We start from the raw sequence: 24,488 nt of genomic DNA, 5'->3' as shown, positions 1-24,488 counted from the left end.
CTGCTAAACTTCCAAAAAGCTGTATGCAGGGCATATGGATCCTTTATTTATTTATTTTTTTTTAAATTTTTTTCTTTTCAAAAAAGAAGACAGAGAGCGAGGCATCTTTAAGAAAACTCTTTGTCAAAGCAGTGAGCTCTGAATAAATGAATCCCCTGTCTGCAGGAGGTAAGTCAGAAAGCGTTAGTCCTTTCCTCAGACCAGATCCCCATCTCTCTCCTGGACTTCCTTTACCCAGCTCAAAGACCAGACCGTTTGGCTTTTTATTCCGGGAACTGGTATGTTTGACCACTGCTTCTGGAGTTCTGACCCCTGACATAGAGCTCATCTTCAGAATGTACAAGTCATGACTCAGACCCACAGAACAGCCAGGCACACATTGACTTTAAGAATCTCAGTATGAAAAAGGGATTTTATAGGTTACCTCATTCATTCATTTGGCCTTTTGTTCCCAGTTCTCCATATAACTGATAAAGACCTCTGACTTCAAAACACACTTCACAAGCCCCTTTTCTCTTCTGAGCTTCAGCTTTTCTCTCTGAGGAAGATGGGCTTGACTATGTCCAATGTTTCTTTTGATCTGTAATTATGTTTCCGATTCATTTTTTAGTATCCCCCTTCTACAAAGCAGCTTCCTTAACCTCACAGAGGAAGTATTATAAATATAGAAACATAGCAGGCAAGGTCAAGTTCTTACAATTCCTGATTCCCCAACGAATGATCATTTACATAGGACTTTTTAAAATTTTAAGTATCGAAAATTGATTATAAAATCGTGAAACCCTAATCATTAATACTGGTGTTAATCAAGCAGTCTGTGACTCGAAGACCAAAGATCTCTGCCTTTCTCTTCCCCTCCTTTGAGTTCTGGTCCTTCCATTGCCATCTTCAGAATAACCCCATGAAGGAGTTGCATAGATGTCTGTGGTTTGCTGGACTCGTGGGTTTGTGGGGTAAGGGGATTTCTGTTACCTTTTGGAGAATTACCTCCTTTTTACTGTGTACAGAATTAATGGCCGTGGCTGTTGAAGAGTTCTGTCCAATCTTAGCCAAAGGGTAGTCATAGGACCTATCAGAATGGACCTGTGGACCAATCAGAATCTCCCTTGTGAGAATTTAAACAAAGACAGAACCTGGGCTAAAGCTCACTCCATGTGGGAGGTGAGCATGGGAAAGAGTAGGAATCAGGAGGAGAATTCTCCTTTAGTTATCTAGAACTGCTATGTACCTACCCTCTTCTTTACCGGGCTCTCTGATCTTTCTTCATTAGAAACTCCAGTACATTCCTTCTCTCCTCTGATTAGCCAGTCATGTACTATTGCATTCAAGAGAAGGATTAGTTAAAATTGAGAAAATGCAGCCTCATTGAATCTGTGTAACCTACCCAGGGTTACCCATGGGGAGGTATGAATGGCAGAGTAGGATTCTAATTCACACCTTTAGCCCAAACCAGTGTTTTTAACCATTCCAATCTTGGATTCTTTTAGATTCTCTAAGCTCCATATTGTTAGATAAACAGATGTCCTTTTTTCTTTTGGTAATTGGAGTAACATAAATGGACTCCGTTATTTTAACACCCTCCAAAAAATGTGTTTATTGAGATATGACTTGATGTAATGCTATTAGAATTTATGGGGGGGGAAAAGCAACAATGTAAGGAGGTTATGAGAAATTGGAGAGAGCATCAAACTTGAAGAAAGCAAAACTTTTTAAAATTAATTCTGCCTCATTACAGACTTTTTAAAAGTTTTTATACCACTGAGTCCCAATTTCTTCATCTATACAATAGGGTTATTATGGAAGATGAAAAAGTTGAACAGCAAATGTCATTATTCTGAGGGATATCTCTGTTGATGTCACTTAGCTTGATTTCTATTAATTAAGTTCAATAAAATACAAGTTTGGCCACATGGTGAACAAATTCTTTTTAAGTGAGACAATTTTCTCCTTAGATCTTGAAGTCGCCACTTACTCCCTCAACCATGTTTCTTGACATCTTCCTTACCAAAAAATGGAAGGGTATTAATATTTAATTTATAGGCTTGTTTAGTGTTAATGAAATCATATCTTCAAAACTCTCACTTCGTAAGCACTCAACCAAAATGTACTTGTAATTGACTTAAAGGTCCTGTATTTTTTGCTAAACTAAGGTAAAATACTTTTGTTCACTCACTTGATCAATTATTATTCACTTCAGCAAATACAAAGTCTTCAGTTGATAAGCATTTCATGTTGGTAAGATATGTTTGCAAAGATGAGTAAGACATAGCCCTCCTCCTTGTGCATATCACAGTCTGTTAGAAAAAGAGAGAAACTTTTACATAACTAAATATAGTATATTAAGGGCATTATTACTGGAAAATATAAGTGCGGTATGGAAACAAAAGATGGAGTCACTGACTCTTGCTTTGTCACTATCCAAAGTCTTCACAGAGGAAGTTGTTACTTCATGTGGACCTTAAAGGATGACATAATAGATTGAGGGAACTAACCCAGGACTGGTGAACTAGTCTTGGATAAGGATCAGTTGAATTAAAGTGATTATCTATGATTAAAGTGATTATCCACTATTTTTACTGCAAATCTAAGTCTTCATCCAGCTGTACCATTCACACCTGTCAACTTAGTTTAGACAGGATAAAAATGAAAAGATTTTATCAGTGGGTTTAGAGTAAAAACAAAACAAACAAAACAACTGGTCCATATGTTCTCATTCATGATAGTAGAAAGAGAATGAGGTTATAGCTGGGGCCCATATCCATCTGACTCCAGAAGTTCAGCTGGACTAGATCAACTCTGAAAAAATATTTCAGTGTTTATATATGAATTCTCACCCAGTTATATTTCTGTAGACTGCCCATTATCTGGTCTATTAAGGAAATGACTCAGGCACAGAAAGGAAAGACAGATAATACCTATGGCATCATTGGATTTGTCCCTTGCCAGAGAGTATCATTCCAATGGAGATGCTTTCTTAACTGGACCTTGTCCAGCCTGGGTGTCTGTCCATGCAGTGAGATATCAGCTCTATATGCCCAGAAGTAATGTTCTGAACAGTTTGGAAAGTGGCCATCTAATGGGGGTCACAGCACATAAGCAGCCTCAGTCAAGGTCCCAGAAGGTCAATGGAAGCTTTCAGCCCTCTTTACGCTCTCTAATCTCTAGCTGTTTCTTCTGCTAAAAATATACTTATGGAAAACTATTACTAGTTCCAAATTGCCATCCAATGCCTAGATTCTTGGCAATGCTGGGTGGGACTTTCCCTGGGTGGAGCTGAAAATTAGGCAAGAGATAGCTGTGGTCATCAATGCACACAGAATTAGTGTATTTTCCTTACTAAAATTATCTTCTCCAGATACCCAGACATAAAAAAAAAAAAAGTTGCCAGCCATCAAAGACAGTAAAAAAATTTAAAACCCTGATTTGTGTGCTTAAATACACTTTCATGCAATATTGATTAAAACACAGATAAAAACAATTTTGGATCCACAGTCTATATATAACCATGTCACACAGTTTTAAGTATTTCCTTGGGTGTCCCTTGAGTAAGTTGATTTGTGGAAATGAATAGCAGAGAAGAGGAAAATCCCTTTTCAAAATTTGATTTTGGGTAGGCAGGTACAAGATTTACAAAAGTTGAACCTTTAGCCCCATTATTTTGGACCTGCATGCATTCAGTAATGTTCGTTGGGCACATTCTATCTAACAAGCACTGTTCTAGGCTCTGAAATCTAGACTATTCGCCCTACTCTCTGGGTTTTATTGATACTCCAGGTACGGAGAGAGACAACAGCCAAATAAACATAAATACGTATTATTGTTTCCACTAATGATAGATGTGTTGAGAAAAATCACAGGATACTGTGTTGGAAAGTGCCTGGGAATGGGGATGTCTCTTTAGAGAACTTGGTTATTAGAGATAAGGTCTCTCTGAGGAGGTGAACTACATAGCAAATAAATAGCAACAGGTAGTGATCCTGAAGTAGAAACAAGCTTGTCTTGGCTGAGGGGCAGAAGAGTGCCAGTGTGTAGTGTAATAAGGAAGAAAGATAGGAGTTTCACAGAGGTCATGAAAACAGAAGGCAAATCCTGTGGAACCTTGTGGAGCATGGTATCCCAAGAGAAGAAGACACTTAAAGGCTTCTATGCAGGTGAATGACATGATCTCACACTGATTATGCCACGGAAAAATGAAGAGGAGCAAGAGTGGAGGGAAGGACGGATGTCTGTGAAAACAGGGACAAGATGGTAGGCAATGTGGCTGGGTGGTCACAATAAGTACCCATGAGGACTTGGGGCCCCAATCTGACTTCTGCCATAGTACATATATAAATGTCTCCTAATGCTCAGAACTCATAACAGGAACTCAAATCTGAACGATTTTTCTGAATTTCCATTGGCCTTTCCCTTCTCTTATTTTTACTGAGCCTGTCAGCAGCTCTATGAGCTTTGTAACATTTACTTTGTCAGACACAAAATTATATTGAGTTAAGTGCTCTTCTCTAAGTCAGAACATACTAGAAAATTATAACAGCTTACTTGCTTTGTATCTAAAGGAAAAGAAGGCCCCCTATTCCTAGAAAAAAAAGTCTTCAGGATGTATTAGAAGCCACCAAAAAGGTGATTTAAAATGCATTTTTGAGGTACATTGAAGGACACAACTGGTGGAATTGGTGCCTTTTGCAAGACTGAAATCATGGCAGGTCCAGACTGCTGTCCCCTTCCATTTCACTGGTATCCGAAAAAATTTAACTCTTATACTTTCATAAGTAGAATGAATTGTGTACTGGACACATATGGGGGCATTGCTGTGATGGTCTTAGACTTCACGTTAAAGTCTAAAAACACATTACCTGTGAAAGCAGCATAAATGAGTTTTATACCTTACAACAGCTGTTGAGTTCCCCAGGCCTGGAGAAGCTAATGGTAGCTCATCATGTGATAGTGATTTGTACAATACATTATGAACCTGGGGCGGGGGGAGGAGTTAGGATAAAATGCATTTCTAAGAAGTAAAATTCCTCGGCATTTGAGTTAAATGTCTCAGCCCTTGGTCCAGAAATTGCTACAGAAAGAAATTTTAAGAAGGAAGGAACAAATGAAAGAAGACAGAGATGAAGACGAAAACGAAAACAAAGACGAAGACGAAGATGAAGGAGGAGAAGGAGAAAGGAACATAAATGAGGTTAGTTGCTTAGGAAGGAGGGGGAAAGAAAATAAAATTTTATTAAACTTCTATTATGTGGCAAATATCTTGCATAGGATCATTGCATAGGCTACCTTGATTGCACAGTAACTTTGAGATGTGGCATCTCCATTATTATTCAGACGAGGAAAATAAGGCTCAAAGAAGTGGGGTAATTTCCAGTTTAAATCAATCTCCAACCAAAGCCCAGATATAAAATAAATGAGACCTCTGAACTTGTTCTGGCCTTGTGCACTTCCAAAGTGGGTAGTATGGCAATGATTTGTTTGAGGGCAAGAACTTAGAAGATCCATTTTTGATAGGTTGTGAGATTTCTTCATGGTACTGAAAATTTCAGGTATTGTTGTAGACAACCCCGGGTGGTTTTTTATTTAAATTCTAAATATCAAAGACCCATAAACCTGAAAAGCTTATAATTTACAACTCTTTTTGAGGGGAATGGATTTAAGCACAGCCTCATCTGTCAGATTTAAGAGAGTAGCTGCCCAGAAATTGCTAATTTGAGGTTTTCTGCATTATAAAGCAGGCCAAAACATCTGGATAAAAGAGACTCAGATGCTAGCCTCAGGGTTTGTAGCCAGCTGTGCAACCTTGAGCTCGGTGCTAAAATCAACTGGTTTGCAGTTGATTCCTTTGAGATAAGGAGCCTTCGCTCTCCCTTTCTTTCTTTAGGTCTTGACTCATTCCAGCAAGGATTTGAGGCAGCTGAATTGGACTCCTGTGAACTTCAAAGTTCCTTTGTGCAGTGATGATACTGATAGTTTCATTTAAACAGCCCTTCAACTTTGATCCCAGAAATCCTTCTTCCTAGATTTTTATTTCCTTTAAACTTTCGTCAGTGTTCTTTGTGTTTTACTGGAAGAGACATACCACGTGTTGTCTACAAAAGTGGGATGTGTCCTTACATGACACAATCCCGCCTCCCTTCTTTCTGAGTGAACATGTACAATTGTGATCCTCTCCTGATCTAGTTAAAAAATGATTGTATTTGATTTTTCGACTCGACCACCCAACTCAACCCAAGATAAAAGACAACTTTTTCTTCAGTTTGTGAAACAGTTGGGCTTCTCAGTCAGTGCCCTTTATGATGCCAAGTTGTTTCAAAGGTTAGGTTCACCAAGTCTTTGCACATTTCCCCAACATACCGGGATTGAACTCCTGGTTGCCCTGAACAGCAGAGCTAAAACAAGTCACCTAGGTTTGCTGAAGCCAGAGTGGGGAGAGCTTTGTGACAGCAAATGGGCAAACTGAGCTCCTTGAGAGGAGCCTGTGTCTGTGGCTCAAAGGCCAAGTGGAAGGAACCTGAAGGCTCCTCCCCCCTTCACTCCTGTGGTCTCCGCACCTGGAGCTGATTACTCAAGAAATAAGGAGCTTAAGCGTTGCATGTTTTTCCTAGATTTGAGTGAAAACAATTCCAACTTGCGGTGTCAGGAATTATATACTAGTGTTACCTAAACTATATTCTGCAGGGTAACAATGTTAATCCAGATGTGACCTCACTTCCCTGTGGCACGGACACCCTAGTCGTCTAAGTGTAGAAATTTCTGTATGTGATCGGCCTTCCTTACAGATTCATAAAACATCATCAGCATGTTGAGGTTTCTGAAAATTTCTGCAGGAAAGAAAGCTGACTAAAGTAAAGGGCAAAGTGTGTGCAAGGGGGAGCAAAGCAATCTACTTTAGCAGGACTGCAAAAAGAGTAGGATTAAGGCCTGCCAAGAAAGGGTAGAAACAGATCCATCATTAGGCTTGAAGGCTCTTGAAGAGATTGAATGGTTTTATCTTGTTGACAATGAGATGAAATTAAACCTTTGTATTCAGAGTGAGGTCTTAGAAGGAGAATTGCAACAGAAATGTAGAGAATCCATTAGATGGAACAGAAATGAGGAACAGAGGTAGTTAGGAGCTCTGGTCACTATTCAGGCAAGAGATACAGATTGTCTTAACTTGGGTGAGAGAGGAATTTGAGAGTCATGGCAAGCAGGGAATCAAATAGTTTTTGCAACCCGCTGGTTACAGGGTATGTAAAAGAAGCTGAAGATGGTGTTTGGGCAACTGGAGGGAGACTTGGAGGGAATGGGATCAAAGCAGTCAAGTGCCTGGAAGAGCAAACTTGAACGAAATCATATTCGTTTATGTGACACTCAAATCCAAACCTCCATCATGTAGTTTGGTTCATGGTATTGTTAGCACCCCATTCAAAATTATCTACATGCTCTGTGCCCTATCAAATTGAAACATCTCATTCTAGTACTTCTCCCAGTACTTGGATTATGGGAGATACCCTTCAATTGTATTTTTTTTTTTAAGATTTTATTTTTAAGCAAACTCTATGCCCAATGTGGGGCTCGAACTTACAATGCCGAGATCTCTTGATCTCTTGATCACACGCTCTACCAACTGAGCCATCCAGGTGTCCCTCAAACATATTTTCTGTAGCTTAGTCTGCCCTCTTGGTTAAATACCAACCCCACCTTAATTAAACTTGTTAATTCTGTGAAAAGAATATATACCAAAATCATACCTTTATTACTTTACCCATATTTTCATCTGGAAAGTTCTTAGTTCCCGTAAAATCTGTACCTCCTTAAAGAATCACCCCAAAACCACACCACCTTGAAGGCTATCTTAACAGAGCTAATCATCCACTCCATTCCTTCCTTATATATCCCCATGCCATTCTTCACACCTTTATTATTCCATTTTGCACCAAATGTTTGTGTAATTATCATATCCCTCTTACTCAGTTATAAGCTCTTTGAGTCCACCTTTTGATTTCTTGCTCAAGACAGGTGTTCAGTAAGCTTCCTTAAAACCAGGTGTCTGTCAACACCCATATTGGAATAGCTCAAAAGGGAAATGCTAATATTTGACAGACAGTTGTCACAGAGACGATGCTTCGTCTGAGGAAAACAGAAGATACTAAATTAGAGCAATGCTTCTCAGATTCAGGGTGAGGAAGTCATCCAGGGGATTTCATTGAACAAGTTGTGGGGGCCACCCTGGAATTTTGATTCGGTGGGTCTGGAGCAGGGTCATGCCTTTGCATTTCTAACAAATGCCCAGGAGATGCTGGTGTTGCTGGACCATGAATGGCACACTGAATAATGACCTATTCAAAGGGTAAGTCTGACATCAGAACACCTGCCCCTAAGTTCCATCAGGATTTACTAGCTGTTTGAGCTCAAGGTACCAATTCTCTTTAAGCTTGTGATTTCTCACCCGTAAACAGCAATCATAGTGGAACCCCTTCTTCAGACTGATAGCCACTATATACAATGTGCTCCTGGCAGTCCCTGACACCTGGTAGGTGCACAAAAACTAGATGTTGGTTTGAGTATTTAATGGTATAAATAAGTCAGTTCAACAAGGGCCATTGAACGAGGGCCGTCCTGCCAAACCTTTACTCAGACAAACTTGGTATGGTTTAAAAATACTTAAATGACTAAAAAATATGAGAGATTTCATAACGCATGAAAATTACAATTTCAAATTTCGATGTCCGTAAAGGGTTATTGGAACAGGGACACATGCATTCATTCGTATAATGCCTGTGGACACTTTTTGTGCTGCAAAAGCAGAGTGAGTAGTCCCATGACTGACCACATGGCTAGGAAAGCCTACAACACACACTCACTGGCCCTTTCCATGAAGTTAGCCAACCTCTTAAAAAGCACCAAGTGACTTTACCAGTCAATTGGGATTAGAACCATCACTAGATCGCAATAATATTCAGTGGCTACTGTATGTGTATTCATAAACTGTTTATACATATACTGTTTATATAATTTATATGCTGCTTGTATATATGTATATAATTTATATGTCTATAGACAGATAATTTAACTGTACCCAAGTAACAAGGGAGCCTTAGGAACCAAATAAGAGAATTTGGAAATAAGATGAATTTGAGGGATGAGTGGCAAATTGGATTACCATGAAAGCTCCTCAAAACAGGAAATGCTATTAGACATCCCAAGCCACTTAAAAAAAAAAAAAGGCAATACTTACTGTCCTTTTTCTGATTATCAAAATAATACAGGATCATGGTATTTGGAAAATACAAAAATGTATAAGCATAAAAATTGGTGATATTCCCAATAATAGAGATAACCACATTTAGACATTTGTATTTTTACAAAATCAGGATGTTACTGTACAAAATGGTTATATATTTTTAATGTAACATTTGTCCAATTTCTCTTATCTTCTGAGAATATTTTAATGGGTAATAATGTCCCATTGTTTGGAAATGCCCAAATTCACTTAATTATTGCTCTCTATTGGTTTTGAAGTTACTTTAAGATGTTGCTATTATTTATAAATATTAAACAAACTTGATTATGACTTTTCTGGAAATGTATCCCCCCCAGACACTCTGATAAATTACTATAGTAAAACAGTTTGTCTAAATTTGAGCTGTTTCCAAGGGAAGTAGGTGGTTAAGATTAAAGACAAAGGTTATATGAATTGGGTCTTTCTCTGTATCTCCTGTTTTCCAGATTTCCAAACCACACCAATTTAGGGGATTTCTGCTTCATGATTAGTAATATTAAGTGACTTTTATTTTCTTTGACCGGCATGTTTGTTTTCTGCATACCCCATTCTTAAATCTATTCCACTACAAATCAGGAAAACAAAGCTTTTGTTTTGTTTGAAATGCCCGCTTCCCTTAGAAAAAAAGGCAATGTTCTTATCAAAAATATTTTATTTACAAAAAAAATCAATTATACTATACATCCTATACTGGAAATACATTGAATAATTGCTAAAATAAATACAGGCAATTAATTCAATCTCTTAAAAGAATGAGAGAATTTGACATTTGAAAGTTATCAAAGCTTAACTTAGAACATAAATAGTTAAAAAGGCGAACTCAAGGTTTAGTTTCATTTATTGGCATGCTGTGCTCTGTTTCCCACAAACTCTCCCATCCGTGAGTCTGAGTTGCAGAATGGTTATGTACCTTTTTGAAGTCCAAAGGTAGAACGTGCAGCTTTTTCTTAGGCAGAAAAGATGGAACAGGGTGTCTGCATGGAGGGGAAGCAGAATGGCAGAAGCAGGTGGTTGAACACTTCTCCACATTCACACTCCTCTTCGTCACATATTTTATGCAACGACTCATGCGTTTGTTTCTAACACAGGTCTACACAGCACCAGCTACAAGGCAAGATGGGTCACATCAAAAGTCAAACCAGGTAACTGAGGACCTTGGGAGTAGTGAAATTAGCTGGGTTAAGGGAACCTGGTTCATCCATTTTTTCATGTGCCAATTCTTGATACACTTCTTAAACCTGGGTATTATTTTGATTAGGTAAACGTATCTATGGAGGCCAGTAACAGGACAAATGGAGCAATTATCTGTACGAATTCAAAAAAAATATATATATCCTCCCTGGGAAGGAGAAGACGAGTTTAATGCGCCAATTTTGTAATCTATAAGCTTCTACACTTATCAATTGTAGCCAACTCACCCGTGTAAAAGTCCTAGTAACATGGAAAGTGAACTGGCAAGCTGAGAGACAGGTCAATGATGTTCAGTTTGTCGACACGATCTGATGAATTCAGGCCACAGAACAAGCGATGAACTGCATTGTACTTGTCCAAATAACAGGTAATTTCTTCCACTTTCCCTTTTACTCAGCCTGAGAAAACACTGCCAGAAGCTCCATATTTGCCTAGTGTTTTCTTTCAAGGACTAGCATTACCCCCCTTTTTAAAAATCTTATGAAAAATTGCACTTTTCTACCCCCTTTGGCCTTGATTTTCAATGATTTCCTTTTTTGTGTGTGCACATAAGTATGTATTTCTACTCCCAAAGTGTGAAGGCCTTTTCTAAAAGAAATGGAAAAAAAAAAGTTAAAATATTGAAAGTTTAAATATTTTTCACAGAAATAAACTATTCCATGTTAAAAGGTAGAGAGAGAGAGAAACATTTTATTCTTTCTATCATGAACAACGTTAGTCAACCACGCTTCACATTTTGGGTAGGTTTTTTTTTTTTAAGTATGCATTTTTTCAGAACTTATTTTAATAATAAAAAAGAACAGGTGTATTTTGGCAGAGAAGTAAAATATAGAATACGCAAAATTTGTTTTAAAAATCGGCATACAAAATTTTAAAACACAGTACAATTATATAAAAATACAGCACAGCCAACGGCCTTTGAAATTTCCTTTGGCATTTCATTTGGTAGAGTTAAACAGAAAATCCTTTCTTTAAAAAAAAAAATTAGCTATCGACACAGTCCATAAGTTAGGTTGTATACGTTGAAAGAACTTTTCCTTGAGTTTCCAAAATCCTTTTCTTCCATGATAACCCACATAAAGCATGGCTAGTGAGGTATATAGGGCAAACACTGTTAGGCAGATGTACGTAAGGAAAAAGTGCATAAACAAAGAATGCTTCCCATTTTCATAGAAATAACAGGTTAAATCTGAGTTTCTTCTCATTGATGTCTTGTTTCACTTTGGCTGAATCAAAATAAACCCATAGAGACATGTCTTAGTTCAAGTCCCAGCAGCAGTGATGTGTCTCCTTTGGTGGCATTATGGGATGCCACAATACTGTAACAGTCCCGAAAGGAACTAAGGTTTTGTGTGTGTCTGCATGTGTGACTGCAAACGTCAAACAACGTAAGATCATACATCAAGCACCATGTCATACTGTTGTCCCTTCTTCCTCCTGCCACATTTATTGATGAGAACCACATAAAGCGTCAAAAGCATGACCCAATAGCACGCATAGAGCAAGGTTCCAACAATGAGGACTGTCTGCTTGGATTCTGAGAATGGCTTTTTAGATTCCTTATAAATGGTGAAAATCACACCACCCAGGAGGATTGTAAACCACACCGATACTGGAATGAGTCCTATGAAATTGACAACAATGGTCTTCCTTCCAGACGTGCCCCACCCAGCTTTGTTTATCGTTGCGATTGCAAACATCTTGGCAGGAAGTAAACTTGACATGTATAACACTGAGTAGAGGGACATGAAGACCATGACAATATTTCCTCTAAGGCAGCTGGCAAAGGACGATTTTATGAGACCTACTAACTGGACAGTTAACAAGAAGAGGAGGATGTTCCAAATTTTACCCCGGTAGAAGAGCTGGATGACTGTAGCAATGAGAAAGAAAGGGAAGAATCCAGTGATCACGGCCTCGTAGGTCATCCACAAGTGATGTTTATGAAACCACATCGCGTTGTACAGCCACTCTCGAAAGTATGACTTGCTCCAACGGGTCTGCTGGTTTAACCATCTGAGATATTCTATCGGTGTCTCCGTAAGGCACTTGGATCGAGCTGTGTATTTTGTTGCATAGCCCAGGCTCAGCACTCGGTTCGTTAAATGCCGGTCATCACCAAAACTACACTGGCTGCCCATAAATTCCTGATTGTACCAGTCTTCCACAAATTCATGCAGCAAGGAGTTTCTGTACATCCCCAGAGGTCCACTAATGCACTGGACACACCCAAAATAAGACTGGCAGGCCCTTTCTATGTTAAAAGCCATCCAGTATCTCACACTGCTGAGGAAGGAGATCCAGGAATCGTACTTGTTTAAAATCTGCAAGGAAAAAAAAAAAGAAAACGAATAAATAAAACATAAGCCCCCACTAAAATACCAACAAAATCTGCATCATCGCGAGATTACTACCTAGAGTGAGGTTTGTTGTTTGATCCTTCTTTATTAGCATCCTTCTTATTTTTGACATGATTGTTTTTTTGTTTTCTCTGATTCTGTGTTACTGGATTAATCTGATAAATTGTGTGCCTGTGTTGGGACTCCTGGATGAGCAACAGTTTTCCTCCTACATGACCCTGTCCTCTTTTTTGCCCAGGGCTTTTGTTGTTGTTCTTGTTATGGTGTGATATTGAACGTGTTTTTTAATTATTATTTTTTTTTAAATAGACATATAATGTATTTTTATCCCCAGGGGTACAGGTCTGTGAATCGCCAGGTTTACACACTTCACAGCACTCACCATAGCTCATACCCTCCCCAATGTCCATAACCCCACCCCCCTCTCCCGACTGAACGTGTTTTTAGGCTCTAGTTCTCAGATCCTAAGTTTTCCCACTCTTTCCGACCATCTAAGATTTGAAGGTTTTTAAGCCCTATTCTCTCCTTCCTGGTTAATTTCCAACTCATTCAATTCCATTAATTTTCTTTCTCCTTCTTGCCCTCCTTTATGCAATGCCAGTGATTAAACTGTTTGTTCTGGCCTCTCCCCAAAACTTAAGTCCTGAAATAATGCTCTATGTAAAGGCTATTGAAAGTTATCAGCTTTTTCTTGGCAGTATTTCTAAATTCTTTCCTCCATCTCAGTTTTGCACGTTCTCATCTAGATTTTGCATGCTTCCTCTTTTATCACCAGGCTGTTTGTCTACTCCAGGCATTGTCTTTGCCTTCATTATCTCCGTGCACGTATAAAATGGGTTATATAGCAACACAATACCCAATTTTTTAAAAAAGATTTTATTTATTTATTTGAGAGAGACAGTGAAAGAGAGCATGAAGAGGGGAGAAGGTCAGAGGGAGAAGCAGACTCCCTGGGGAGCTGGGAGCACATTTGTGGGACTCAATCCAGGGATTCCGGGATCATGACGTGAGCCGAAGGCAGTTGCTTAACCAACTGAGCCACCCAGGCTCCCCACAATACCTAATTTTTAAAGTCAAGTTTCCGTGGGCTTCTCACCTTTTGCTAAAATTTCACCACGCATTTGCAAAGCACTCATTTTAATCTTCACATGTTATCACATATTCACATATATATGCATTTCCCATCCCATAGATTCCAAGTTGCCTTTATTAACATTGACTTATTTCTCCATTTTTAGCAAATAATGGGAAATAAATAATTTTAAGTGGGAAATAAGTCATAATCAGGAAACCCACTTATTTGTTCCTTTGCCTTTCTTACCAGTATAAATAAATCTAAGTTGCTATTTCTCTTCTCTTCTTTTGTGTTCCAATTTGAATTTTTAATCAACCATATATTAATCATCTTTTAAATACCGAGGTATAAATATAGAATCCATCCACAACACTTCCATTTTTTTACCTTCACAACTAATGACTTCCAACATCAGATTTTACCAGAACATTAGGTTACGGTTCAAGAAGATATGGAGATCATTACACATTTAAATTAATTATATATAATTTATCAGCCATACCTAACAAGGGTTACATTCCAGGGTTAAACAAAAAAAAAAAAACAAACAAAAAAAATTCTTTTTTTTTTTTTCCCAATGTAGAAAAGAAAAGAGACGGGTGCCCGGGTGGCTCAGTGGGTTAAGCCTCTGCTTTCAGCTCAGGTCATGATCTCAGGGTCCTGGGATCCAGCCTTGTATTGGGCTCTCTGCTCAGCAGGGAGTCCCCCCCCCCACCTGTCTCTCTGCCTGTGATCTCTGTCAAATAAATAAATAAAATCTTTTTTAAAAAAGACAAAAAGAAAAGAAAAGAGGCAATAAAGTGGGTCCAAGGCACATACTCATGTGTCTCTTATCTCCAAAGCAACATCTGGCAGAGAGTTTGGTGTGTAGTGAATATACATTCAAAGAATCAGTGCGTAAGAGTGTATCTAAAAGGGAGGCGTGCGGGAAGGGAGGCCATATGCACCTGGACATCTCCCCCGACACCTCCAACCATGGGGTCTTCTTCTAAAACTTTCACCATCTCCACAGAGGAGGCAGGGTCAAGCATGGTGTCGGAATCACAGACCTGCAAAGAAGAAAGTAGAAATGAGTTAAAGAAAAGGAAGAAGTATGAGTGTGGTCACTACCGTCCAAATGGGGCACACATGGTAGGCCTTCAGCTTGACTGTCACAGGGCCTCAATAAGCAAGTACGGCAGGGATGACTGTTTAGTCATGACCAATACAAACAGCAAGCTCAGTGCTGAAGGAAATGGCACAGCTGGAAGGAACAGCCGCAGAGCTAAGTGTGTCCTTCAGGCTAACCAGCTTGTCTGGGTTTACCACGGCTGTTCCTCATCTTGGCAATGAAAAGTCCTATGTCCCAGGTAACATCCCAGTTTTCCAGGACTTGGTAAACATCTTGGGTTGGTCACCAGAGGTCTTTTTTTATTGTTGTTGCTATTGTCTTAGATAAGCCCTTTATGCAACTTATCCCTCAGGTCTGAATGATGGTCAGAAAATCCTATGAAGACTATTGAAAGGGAGCATGTTTAACAATAATTTCCCTCCCTATTTTAATATGGTGACTAAAAGACAGGAAAGCAATTCTCTTACGTCTGGTTGTATACTTTTGAAGCAAGATGTCCATATGAGCTGGACTTAGCTGCTGATACAGCATCAGGAAGGGAACTAGCGTGATCTGCAGATCACCTTCTTATTCTAAAACATTAAGTATTCATCTCGCCCTTTGTACATAATGTAAATTATCATAAGCCATTCTACAAATGCTAATAGTTCTTCTTAAAAACAATCTTTCTATGGGTCCAAAAAAGTTAATTCTGAAACGAAACCAAACTACAGCTTCAAGAAAATTATTGGGGTTAGTCTCTACCAATGAACCTCTGAGAGCCTCTTCTGTTGGAGGTCCAAGGGGGCAGGGTTATAAATACTTTTCTTTCCAGCCTGATTTCTGAGCCTACTGGCAAATGAGACAGAAAAATGAGGGAGATGAGAGACCAAAATATTACCTGTATAATCCCAAAGCAAATACAGGGGACAGATAGAATTACCTGTGGAATAGCAGGCTTCGTAATTAGACTTTCCTGTATTAGACAGACCTATCAAGTCCAAGTAACATCTAAGTGGGGGTCAGCCTCTTCCTGCAGAGAAACTGCATTCCCTTCTAAAAGATGGAAGATGCCAGCTCCTTGGTGGTAGCCCACTCCCAGAAGAAAGGGGAAAGGAGGGGCCAGCAAACCCTTCTCCTATACTCACTAATCAGATGAAATTATTTGGGGAGGAAAGAGTGAGGCCGCTAAGAAAGGCTATTCCTCCCAGGTGGGTTACACCTGTGAACAGACCTTCTAACACATGATCAAAGAAAATCAGAAGTAGGAAAAGTGCTCCCAGCTCTCCATCCCTGATTAATACCAGTAAGACATAGTATTCTTTTCTGGACACTGCAGCAAAGCCTAGTAGATAAAAATTGATCAGAGTTGGCCTGTAATGAACCAGTTTCATTCACATCCCCATCCAAATGACAACATAACTGATAGGGACTGGAGTGTTATCAGCAATTCCCATTATTTTGCCATCAACTCTGACTACACTAGATGGACTTAATCGAGATTTAGTCTATGGAGCGCCTGGGTGGTTCAGTGGGTTAAGCCTCTGCGTTCAGCTCAGGTCATGATGTCAGGGTCCTGGGATGGCTTTCTGGTCAGCAGGAAGCCTGCTTCCCCCTCTTCCTCTGCCTGCCTCTCTGCTTACTTGTGATCTCTCTCTCTCTCTGGCAAATAAATAAATAAAAACTTTAGGGAAAAAAATTAGTCTATTTATTTGTATCAAAAGTAATTATTTTTTACAGTTCTCCATATTACTTCATTAAAATAATAGGGGTTTGATATACCAGTTTAAAAAAAAAACACTAAGAAGCATAAACTGAGTTTAAGGGGCCCCTCCCCCCCATATATAGTATGAGTCCCTCACATAAATAGCTATGGAATTTCAACATTTTATTTTTAAAAATTTTATTTATTCATCTGACAGAGAAAGAGACAGTAAAGAGGGAACACAAGCAGGGGGAGTGAAAAAGGGAGAAGCAGGCATCCTGCTGAGCAGGGAGCCCAATGCGGGGCTGATGGAGGGCTCAATCACGACCCTAGGCGAAGGCAAGTGCCTAACAACTGAGCCACCCAGGTGCCCTGGAAGTTCAACTTTTTTTTTTTTTTTTGGACAGATGGAGATCACAAGTGGGCAGAGAGGCAGATTGGAGGAAGCAGGCTCCCTGCAGAGCAGAGAGCCCGATGTGGAGCTCGATCCCAGGACCCTGGGATCATGACCTGAGCCGAAGGCAGAGGCTTTAACCCGCTGAGCCACCCAGGCGCCCCGAAGTTCAACATTTTAAAAACTGTGTCTGTCTCCATTTTACTAACATCTACATTTTTCTTGAAAAAATATTAATATATATTAATGAATGTAATGTTGGTGAAAAGAGCAATTTAAATGCATTATTGAAACCTGTAAATTAAAAGTATACAGGGCATTCGGTTGTAACCTTATAAACTCTCTGGATTAAACTAATCATAGTAATTCTGGGGTTAACATCTGATTTTTTTTTTTAAGATTTTATTTATTTATTTGACAGAGAGAGAGATCACAAGTAGGCAGAGAGGCAGGCAGAGAAAGAGGAGGAAGCAGGCTCCCTGCGGAGCAGAGAGCCCGATGCGGGGCTCGATCCCAGGACCCTGAGATCATGACCCGAGCCGAAGGCAGTGGCTTAATCCACTTTTTTATTTTATTTTACTGGTTTAGAAGCATTTATCTTCTAAATAAAAATCATTTATGTCGCTTCATTTTTCAGCATTCTATTTTGGTCCAGCATGATCTCACTTAGACAACAGCAAGGCATTAGTTTTTCACCGTAGAAAATAGGATTTTACTAATGCTTGGGTTCTTACGCTAGCCTCAAGCCTAAACAAAATTCTCCAGAAGTGACTTTTTGCCTCTCGTGTGCCTTGTCTATTCACCGGTTTGTAAATGGATGGCAGCAAGCTTGTCCGCCCATCATGAGGGGAGAAGCTGTGAAGGCAAGAGTTCAAACCACCTTCAGCATCCAGGATCCTGAGTCTGTGGCCACACCCACCTCTATTGACTCAGGCTGGGAAAGGTAAAACAGAAAGCTAAAATAAGCCTAAAAACAACAGGAAGGGGGCAATCTAGAATTAATGTTCAAGTAACTCCGCCTTGCAAGCACAGGCAAGCCAAGGGAACTGCCCCTTTGAAATGACTAACCGTGAACCAAATTTCTGAGATTCTGAATTATTTAAATGGGTCCTGTCCTTGCCAGTTTCCAACAGCGAAGCGCCAGCAGTTCTCTGAGAGAGACTGTTCTCATGGTGGGTTGAGCTATGTCAGAAGGAAAAGCTCCCACAAGTCTCCTGGGCAGGGATATGCATCAGCCAGATGAAAGTGCTTTAGAGAAACTCGGTTTCTGTGACTGGCTTCCAACTTGGAACCATACAGATTAGACACACGTGGCCCCTGGGTATGGGCGACGTCCAAAGCTGTGAGCATTCCGTATTTTTTTAAAAAAAGAAGAAAAAAAGAAGTAAGAAGTTCAAAATCTGGATTTCTGGATGCTCTTTGGTGACAGAATGCCAGCTGGAAAGCCATCATCTGGGACAGTCAGCATGTATGTTCATGGACCTACTAGGATGTATTCATTACGCTCTACAGAGTTTGACTTGAGCCCCTGAGTGTCTGTATAGTGGGAACAGGATTTCTAGTTGCCTCCCCACCAATTCTAACAAGTACGTAATTTCATAAATGTCGGCCATTTAGCTCTAGGATAGAGACTGTGAGGGACCTACACCAGCTGACATAGAGCTTGACCTCACCTGGGGACAAACTACAGGCCAGATTTGCCCACAGGAAAACAATTAGAGAACAAATCGAAACGTCTCTCTGTCCACACTTGAGTGTCTCCCTGTCACTGGTTTAAACCCCATGATCACGAGTCATAAGATTTCTCACTAGGAGATAGGAAATGAAGTGAAGTCAGCAAAATCTCACTAAAATGAGTAGGAAATGTCAAGACGAAGACACTTCCGGGAGGAACCAGCCACCTCAGTCTCAGCCACAGAATCATCAACTGAAGTGCCTAACACTGCTCTCTTCCTCCTTCCTCCTGCCCTTTCACAGTCAAGAGGGGGCAACCTCCCTTCTCCCCGGCCCCCCGGCACCCCCCCCTTCAACTCCCCACTCCCCACCCCCCAACCTTCTCCCGGTCTAAAACAGGGCTTCACAAACTAAGGTCTTCAGTCCAAGTCCAGCCTGACACCTGTTATGATATGACCCATGGAGTCATAGTGGTTTCTACCTTTTAAAATAACTGAAAAAAAAAATTTTAAAGTACTATTTTGTGGGACCTGCAAATTATGTGAAATTCAAATTTCAGTATCCGTAAGTACAGCTGTACTGGGACTCAAGCATATCCATTCATTGTCATAGCATCTATGGCTGCTTTCACATGAAAACAGCAAAGTGGAATAGTTGTAATAGAGACCATATGGCCCGCCAAGTCTAATAGTTCCTATCAGGCCTTTTACAAGCAAAGTTTGCCAACCCTGGGACTAAAATAATTGGTTGCAGGGGGAGGGTTCTCTTTCATAAAAAAAAAAAAAAAAGTTTAGATTAGGTATGTTCTAAACCCAATTTTAATTCTAGTGGATTTTTTTAAAACATTGCCCCCATCTTTATGTGTTGTAAGGAACAGGAAAGGCTTAAAAGGTGTAAAACATTAGGTAAGGTAGATTTTTTCCTGTGGCCAAGATTTGCCCATTATAAGGACAAATGCCTTCAGAGTCAAGAAGTCTTGGGGCCTGTATCTTGCAACTTCTGAGAACTTTAACAAGTCATTTACCATCTGAATGGTACTGGAGTGAGATTCTGCATATCAAAGTCCCTTGTAAACTGAAAAGGGCCTTAGAAAAGTACACCTTTAGCAAGAGCTAATAATCTTTACATTTTTGTGCTCCCTAAGTAAACCCATAACCTAAGGGATCATGACAATCCTTACCACAAATGGATGGCTCAGCAGAGAACCTCCAGAATGACCAGAGGAACTGATTACATATTGAGGATCTCTTATCTCAGGGAACAAAATCAATGTGTCTACAACTATCTGTAATTCAGTTACAAACTATTAGTTTATAGTCTATTACATACATTAGACTATAAGTTCATTCCAACTTATCTCACTGATCTTAAATTTAATCTAACAAAACTCTCCTTTAAAAATAGTTACCAATTCTACCAAATGCTGTTCAAATTCTAAGACCCAAGACTAAAATAAAATGTTAAGTCTCTGTTTCACTTTTTTCAATTAGCAATAATCGCGCCTCGGATAAACCTCATTGGCTACGATACTGCCACTGCGCAAAGCTCTGTTTCACTTTTTTAAACGTTTCACTTTTTTTTTTTTTTTACGTGTTTCCTCTCAGACCGCCTGGTGGATCTCCCCACCCCCACCTCCACCCCCACACCGCTTCAAAGGCCATTGAGAGCTACACAGATTAAAAGAAAATCTTAATTACTCTGGCTGCCTTCAATGAGTTAACAGGTTGAAAATAAATCAGGACCCCTTCTATTGCTACTGCCTTTATCCTTTGCCTACTTGAAAGGCTTGACCCTTCATCTTAACCTTGACCCAGGGAAACTATTTTTTTCTGTACTATGTGGAATTTACTCTTGGTCATGACCCTGCTACCAGCTTTCCTAACACAGCTTTACCATGAAGTAAATGGAGTCTCCCTCCTTTCCCCCTCCCTTCCCTGAGGACATTTCTCTAGCAAAAAGGAATAGGCCAGAACCACCACCAAAAATCACATATAGTTATTTACTAGCAAACACAAGGTGGTGCCCTCCTCCTTGAACTCTTACCAGTATAGTACCAGAAAAAACACACTACTGTAGAAGAGAAAGCACCATGCAAATACTGGAACCAAACAGATCGGTCTCAATCCACCACTCAAGAAGTTTATATAATAAACTTGGGACTAGTTTCTTGACCATGGTGCCCTCACCTCACCTTCCTAAGACTTCACCACTCAGATGAAAAATATGGACCATCCCATCCACCTAAAGTTTGTTGTGTTGGTAAGTTAATTCGGTAACGCATGTAAAGCACTTAATAATGGCTAGGTCATCGTAAATGCTCAATAAAAGGAAGACATAAAGTGATAAACCTAAAGTGACAAACCAGAAGTGACAAACCAAAAAAGAGGACCCAGCTAAGGACACCCATCCAATGAGAAGGGGTCTTTCATACCCTTACTGTGAGTACGTGAAGGCTCAGGGAGAGAGTAAACTGATGTCTACTCCAATACTCCTTAAGATGAAGTTAAGAAAACTGAATCCTGGGCAGGCAATGTAAAAGACTGGGTCACTTACTAGAGAAAAGAAATTAAAAAAAAAAAAAAAAAAGAGTAGTTTGCAGCTGATTAGTATTCATTCATAACCTTGAATGTACCCTTGGGGTGTAATGTGTGCAAGTTCATCCTTTCGCAAAGGATAGACCCTGGGCCTATTTATAAAAGTGTTTATATAGAAGTGTTTGTTGTATCTTGACTTCATGCCTCGTTGACATTGAACCTGCTGAATGTGGCACAATTTAACAGAGGAAAATACTCTTTGGTTTTTTAAGTACCTGAATGTATGGGACAGAATTTTATTTTTTAAGGGGCGCCTGGGTGGCTCAGTGGGTTAAGCCTGTCTTTGGCTTGGGTCATGATCTCAGGGTCCTGGGATCCAGCTCCTCCACATCAGGCTCTCTCTGCTCAGCGGGGAGCCTGCTTCCCCCTTTCTCTCTGCCTGCCTCTCTGCCTACTTGTGATCTCTCTATCTGTTAAATAAATAAATAAAATAAATAAAAAATAAAATAAAGAAAAATAATCTTTTGTGAGAGGGAGGAAGGATAAGGAAGATCACTTTCTTGTAAAAGAAAGATTTTCTTTTCAAGAAAGAAATCTTGGGGCGCCTGGGTGGCTCAGTGGGTTAAGCCGCTGCCTTCGGCTCAGGTCATGATCTCAGAGTCCTGGGATCGAGTCCCATATCGGGATCTCTGCTCAGCAGGGAGCCTGCTTCCCTCTCTCTCTCCCTCTGCCTACTTGTGATCTCTCTCTCGCTGTCAAATAAATAAATAAAATCTTTAAAAAAAAAAAAAAAAAAAAAAAAAGAAAGAAATCTTGATGTAAGATTTTCTTACATCAATTGAGATTATGGCAAGGGGCTCAAATCTCGTCAATGAACATCTAAGACAATCAAGAACATCTAAGACAATCATAGACATCTAAGCAATTTGGCCCTTCTCTATTGCTTTAAAAAAAAAAAAGGAAGATATATGCATTTCTTGGTACAATGAATTATCCAAACTATTGTAAAATTATTACTGACTTTGGTCAACCTAGAATCTCTTCAAAACATGAAGGTTAAAAAAAGGAGTCATTGGTCATTCTCTTTTCTTTTTAGGAAGGCTTACACAGAAGGTGCAAAAAAAAAAAAAAAAGGTGCCAAGCCAGCTGGGAACATGGGAAACCAAATGTTATCACCTCTAAGGCTTAAGCCATTGAAACACCCTTATTCCAAATGGTTGGAATTCTCATTCTAAAGAAGGAGTCAGGAAATCCCATTATGGTGCCACTTAACACAGGGTTTGCATTCAAGAATCCAAATTTGGGGCAAAGGGCAGAATAAAAATGAAAGTGAGGGGAAGCTGGCTGGCTCAGCCAGTAGAGTGTACGAATCTTGATCTCAGGGTTCTGAGTTTGAGCCCCATGTTGGGTACAGGGATTACTCAAAAATAAATCTTAAAAAAAGAGAGAATACAATAAAAATGACAAAATAAAAATGAAAGTGAAAAACAGGACAGTAACTGCTAAATGAAAAGCAAATTCTGGCAACCCCCTCCCCCCATTTTTTGGCTTTGTTTTTTGATTACACTCATGCAAAGTCTAGGTGTATTGCCAGAAAGAAATTAGAATGTCAGAGGAATTAAAATTATCCTGGAAAAATTAAAAAAAAAAAAAGAGAAGAAGAAGAAGGGGGCACCTGGGTGGCACAGTGGGTTAAAGCCTCTCTGCCTTCAGCTCAGGCCATGATCTCAGGGTTCTGGGATTGAGTCCTCCATCAGGCTCTCTGCACAGCAGGGAGCCTGCTTCCTCCCTCCCCCACCCCTGCCTGCCTACTTGTGCTCTCTCTGCCTCTGTCAAATAAATTAAAAAAAAAAAAAACCTTTAAAGAACAAGGAAAAGAAGGGGAAGAAGAAGAACCAACTATACTGAGCTAGAGCTCTGAGCTCGGAATGTATCTCGAAGATCATTTGTTCTACCATAGCAAGAAAACAAGAGTCAAGTCTAGAATTCAGATTGCCCCATTCCTATTTCAACATACTCTAATCTCAGACTTAGTAAGAACAATACAAGAAGACACAACATTCTCAACACTGGCCCTCGGAGTATTTGAATTCCTTAGGTTTCCCATAGAGAAGAGGAGCCAAGGAAATATGACATCGGGTGATTCTCCCAATCCTTGACAGTTACGTCCCACCAAGCTTCCACCAACACCGACTTAGAGAATACGAGGACAATTGCCTCTGGCACAAATATGGGGTTCAGTTCCTCTGAGCCTCTGGTTGCAAATTTTTGTCTATGGATCAATACCAAATCCTGTTTTATTTGCATTTCTGTTTAAATACATCTTAAAATGTGAATTTGAGTCATTAGCATTGAATTCAGGGCCGACAGCACTTTATCGACCTCTGAACCAAGCCCCGCAACAAATCTAGCTCCTCCGTGAGGCAGTCCCACTAGCCAGCACTCAGCACTACACTTGGGGGGCACTTTAAACAGCCGCATCACCCACAGAAGGCACAACAATGTGAGAAACATGATACGAAGCAGATTATGAAGCTCCTTGTTTATGCTGTGCTGTACCATGTACAGGACAGTTGAGAGCATGCTCTTCTTTGACCTCAGTTGGGAACATGCACATCAGGTGACTCAAATTGTATGCTGTTCTCCACGTCTGCAAATGATCCCCACGGCACTGCAAGTACTGATTTGGAGCTTACAAATACATTTTAGCGAGTGGGGTCATTTACAAATACAGACTCCATGAATAATGAAGGTCAGCTCTACAATTACGAATAATTCACTCTTACTTTTCTCCTGCTAACGGGGAACATGAATACCTAAGGATACTGTCAAGAGTAATTAATCAGGGAGCCTGGGTGGTTCGGTGGGTTACGCCTCTGCCTTCCGCTCAGGTCATGATTCCAGGGTCCTGGGATCGAGCCCCACATGGGGCTCTCTGCTCAGCAGGGAGCCTGCTTCCCTCTCTCTGCCTCTCTGCCTACTTGTGATCTCTCTCTCTGTCAAATAAATAGATAAAATCTTTTAAAAAAAGGTAAATTAATCATAAAATTGTCTCCTCTAATCTTCCCTGGTATAAAATGTTTATGCTTATTTTGTATTTTGTGCCTGCACAATCTCTAACACCACACAGCAGGGGATAATGACCAAGTTACCTTGGTCACATGGCTACTAATGGCCACTTAGGTTGGAATATCCACGTTCAG

At 39.9% G+C, this 24,488-nt stretch overlaps 1 protein-coding gene and 1 non-coding gene across 2 annotated transcripts in view; both read right to left on the bottom strand.

The window, feature by feature from the left end:
• Nucleotides 1-9,984: 9,984 nt before the first annotated feature.
• The window catches only part of HAS2 (hyaluronan synthase 2), a 32,220-nt gene continuing 17,716 nt past the window's right edge, over nt 9,985-24,488 (bottom strand). The window contains exons 3-4 of the mRNA XM_046013835.1: nt 14,836-14,937; nt 9,985-12,777 (exon numbers count right to left, since the gene is read on the bottom strand). Coding sequence (XP_045869791.1) covers nt 11,848-12,777; nt 14,836-14,937 — 1,032 coding nt within the window. The 3' untranslated portion in view covers nt 9,985-11,847. The remainder of the gene's footprint in view (nt 12,778-14,835; nt 14,938-24,488) is intronic.
• Nucleotides 20,162-20,298, bottom strand: LOC123927753. Its single transcript, XR_006815537.1, has one exon. It is a non-coding gene; the product is annotated as a U4 spliceosomal RNA (small nuclear RNA).

Source organism: Meles meles, chromosome 1 (assembly GCF_922984935.1).
Source record: "Meles meles chromosome 1, mMelMel3.1 paternal haplotype, whole genome shotgun sequence".
NCBI lineage: Eukaryota > Metazoa > Chordata > Mammalia > Carnivora > Mustelidae > Meles > Meles meles.
The sequence above is the reverse complement of the archived record's forward strand: the minus strand, read 5'-3'. Positions and strand labels throughout refer to the sequence as shown.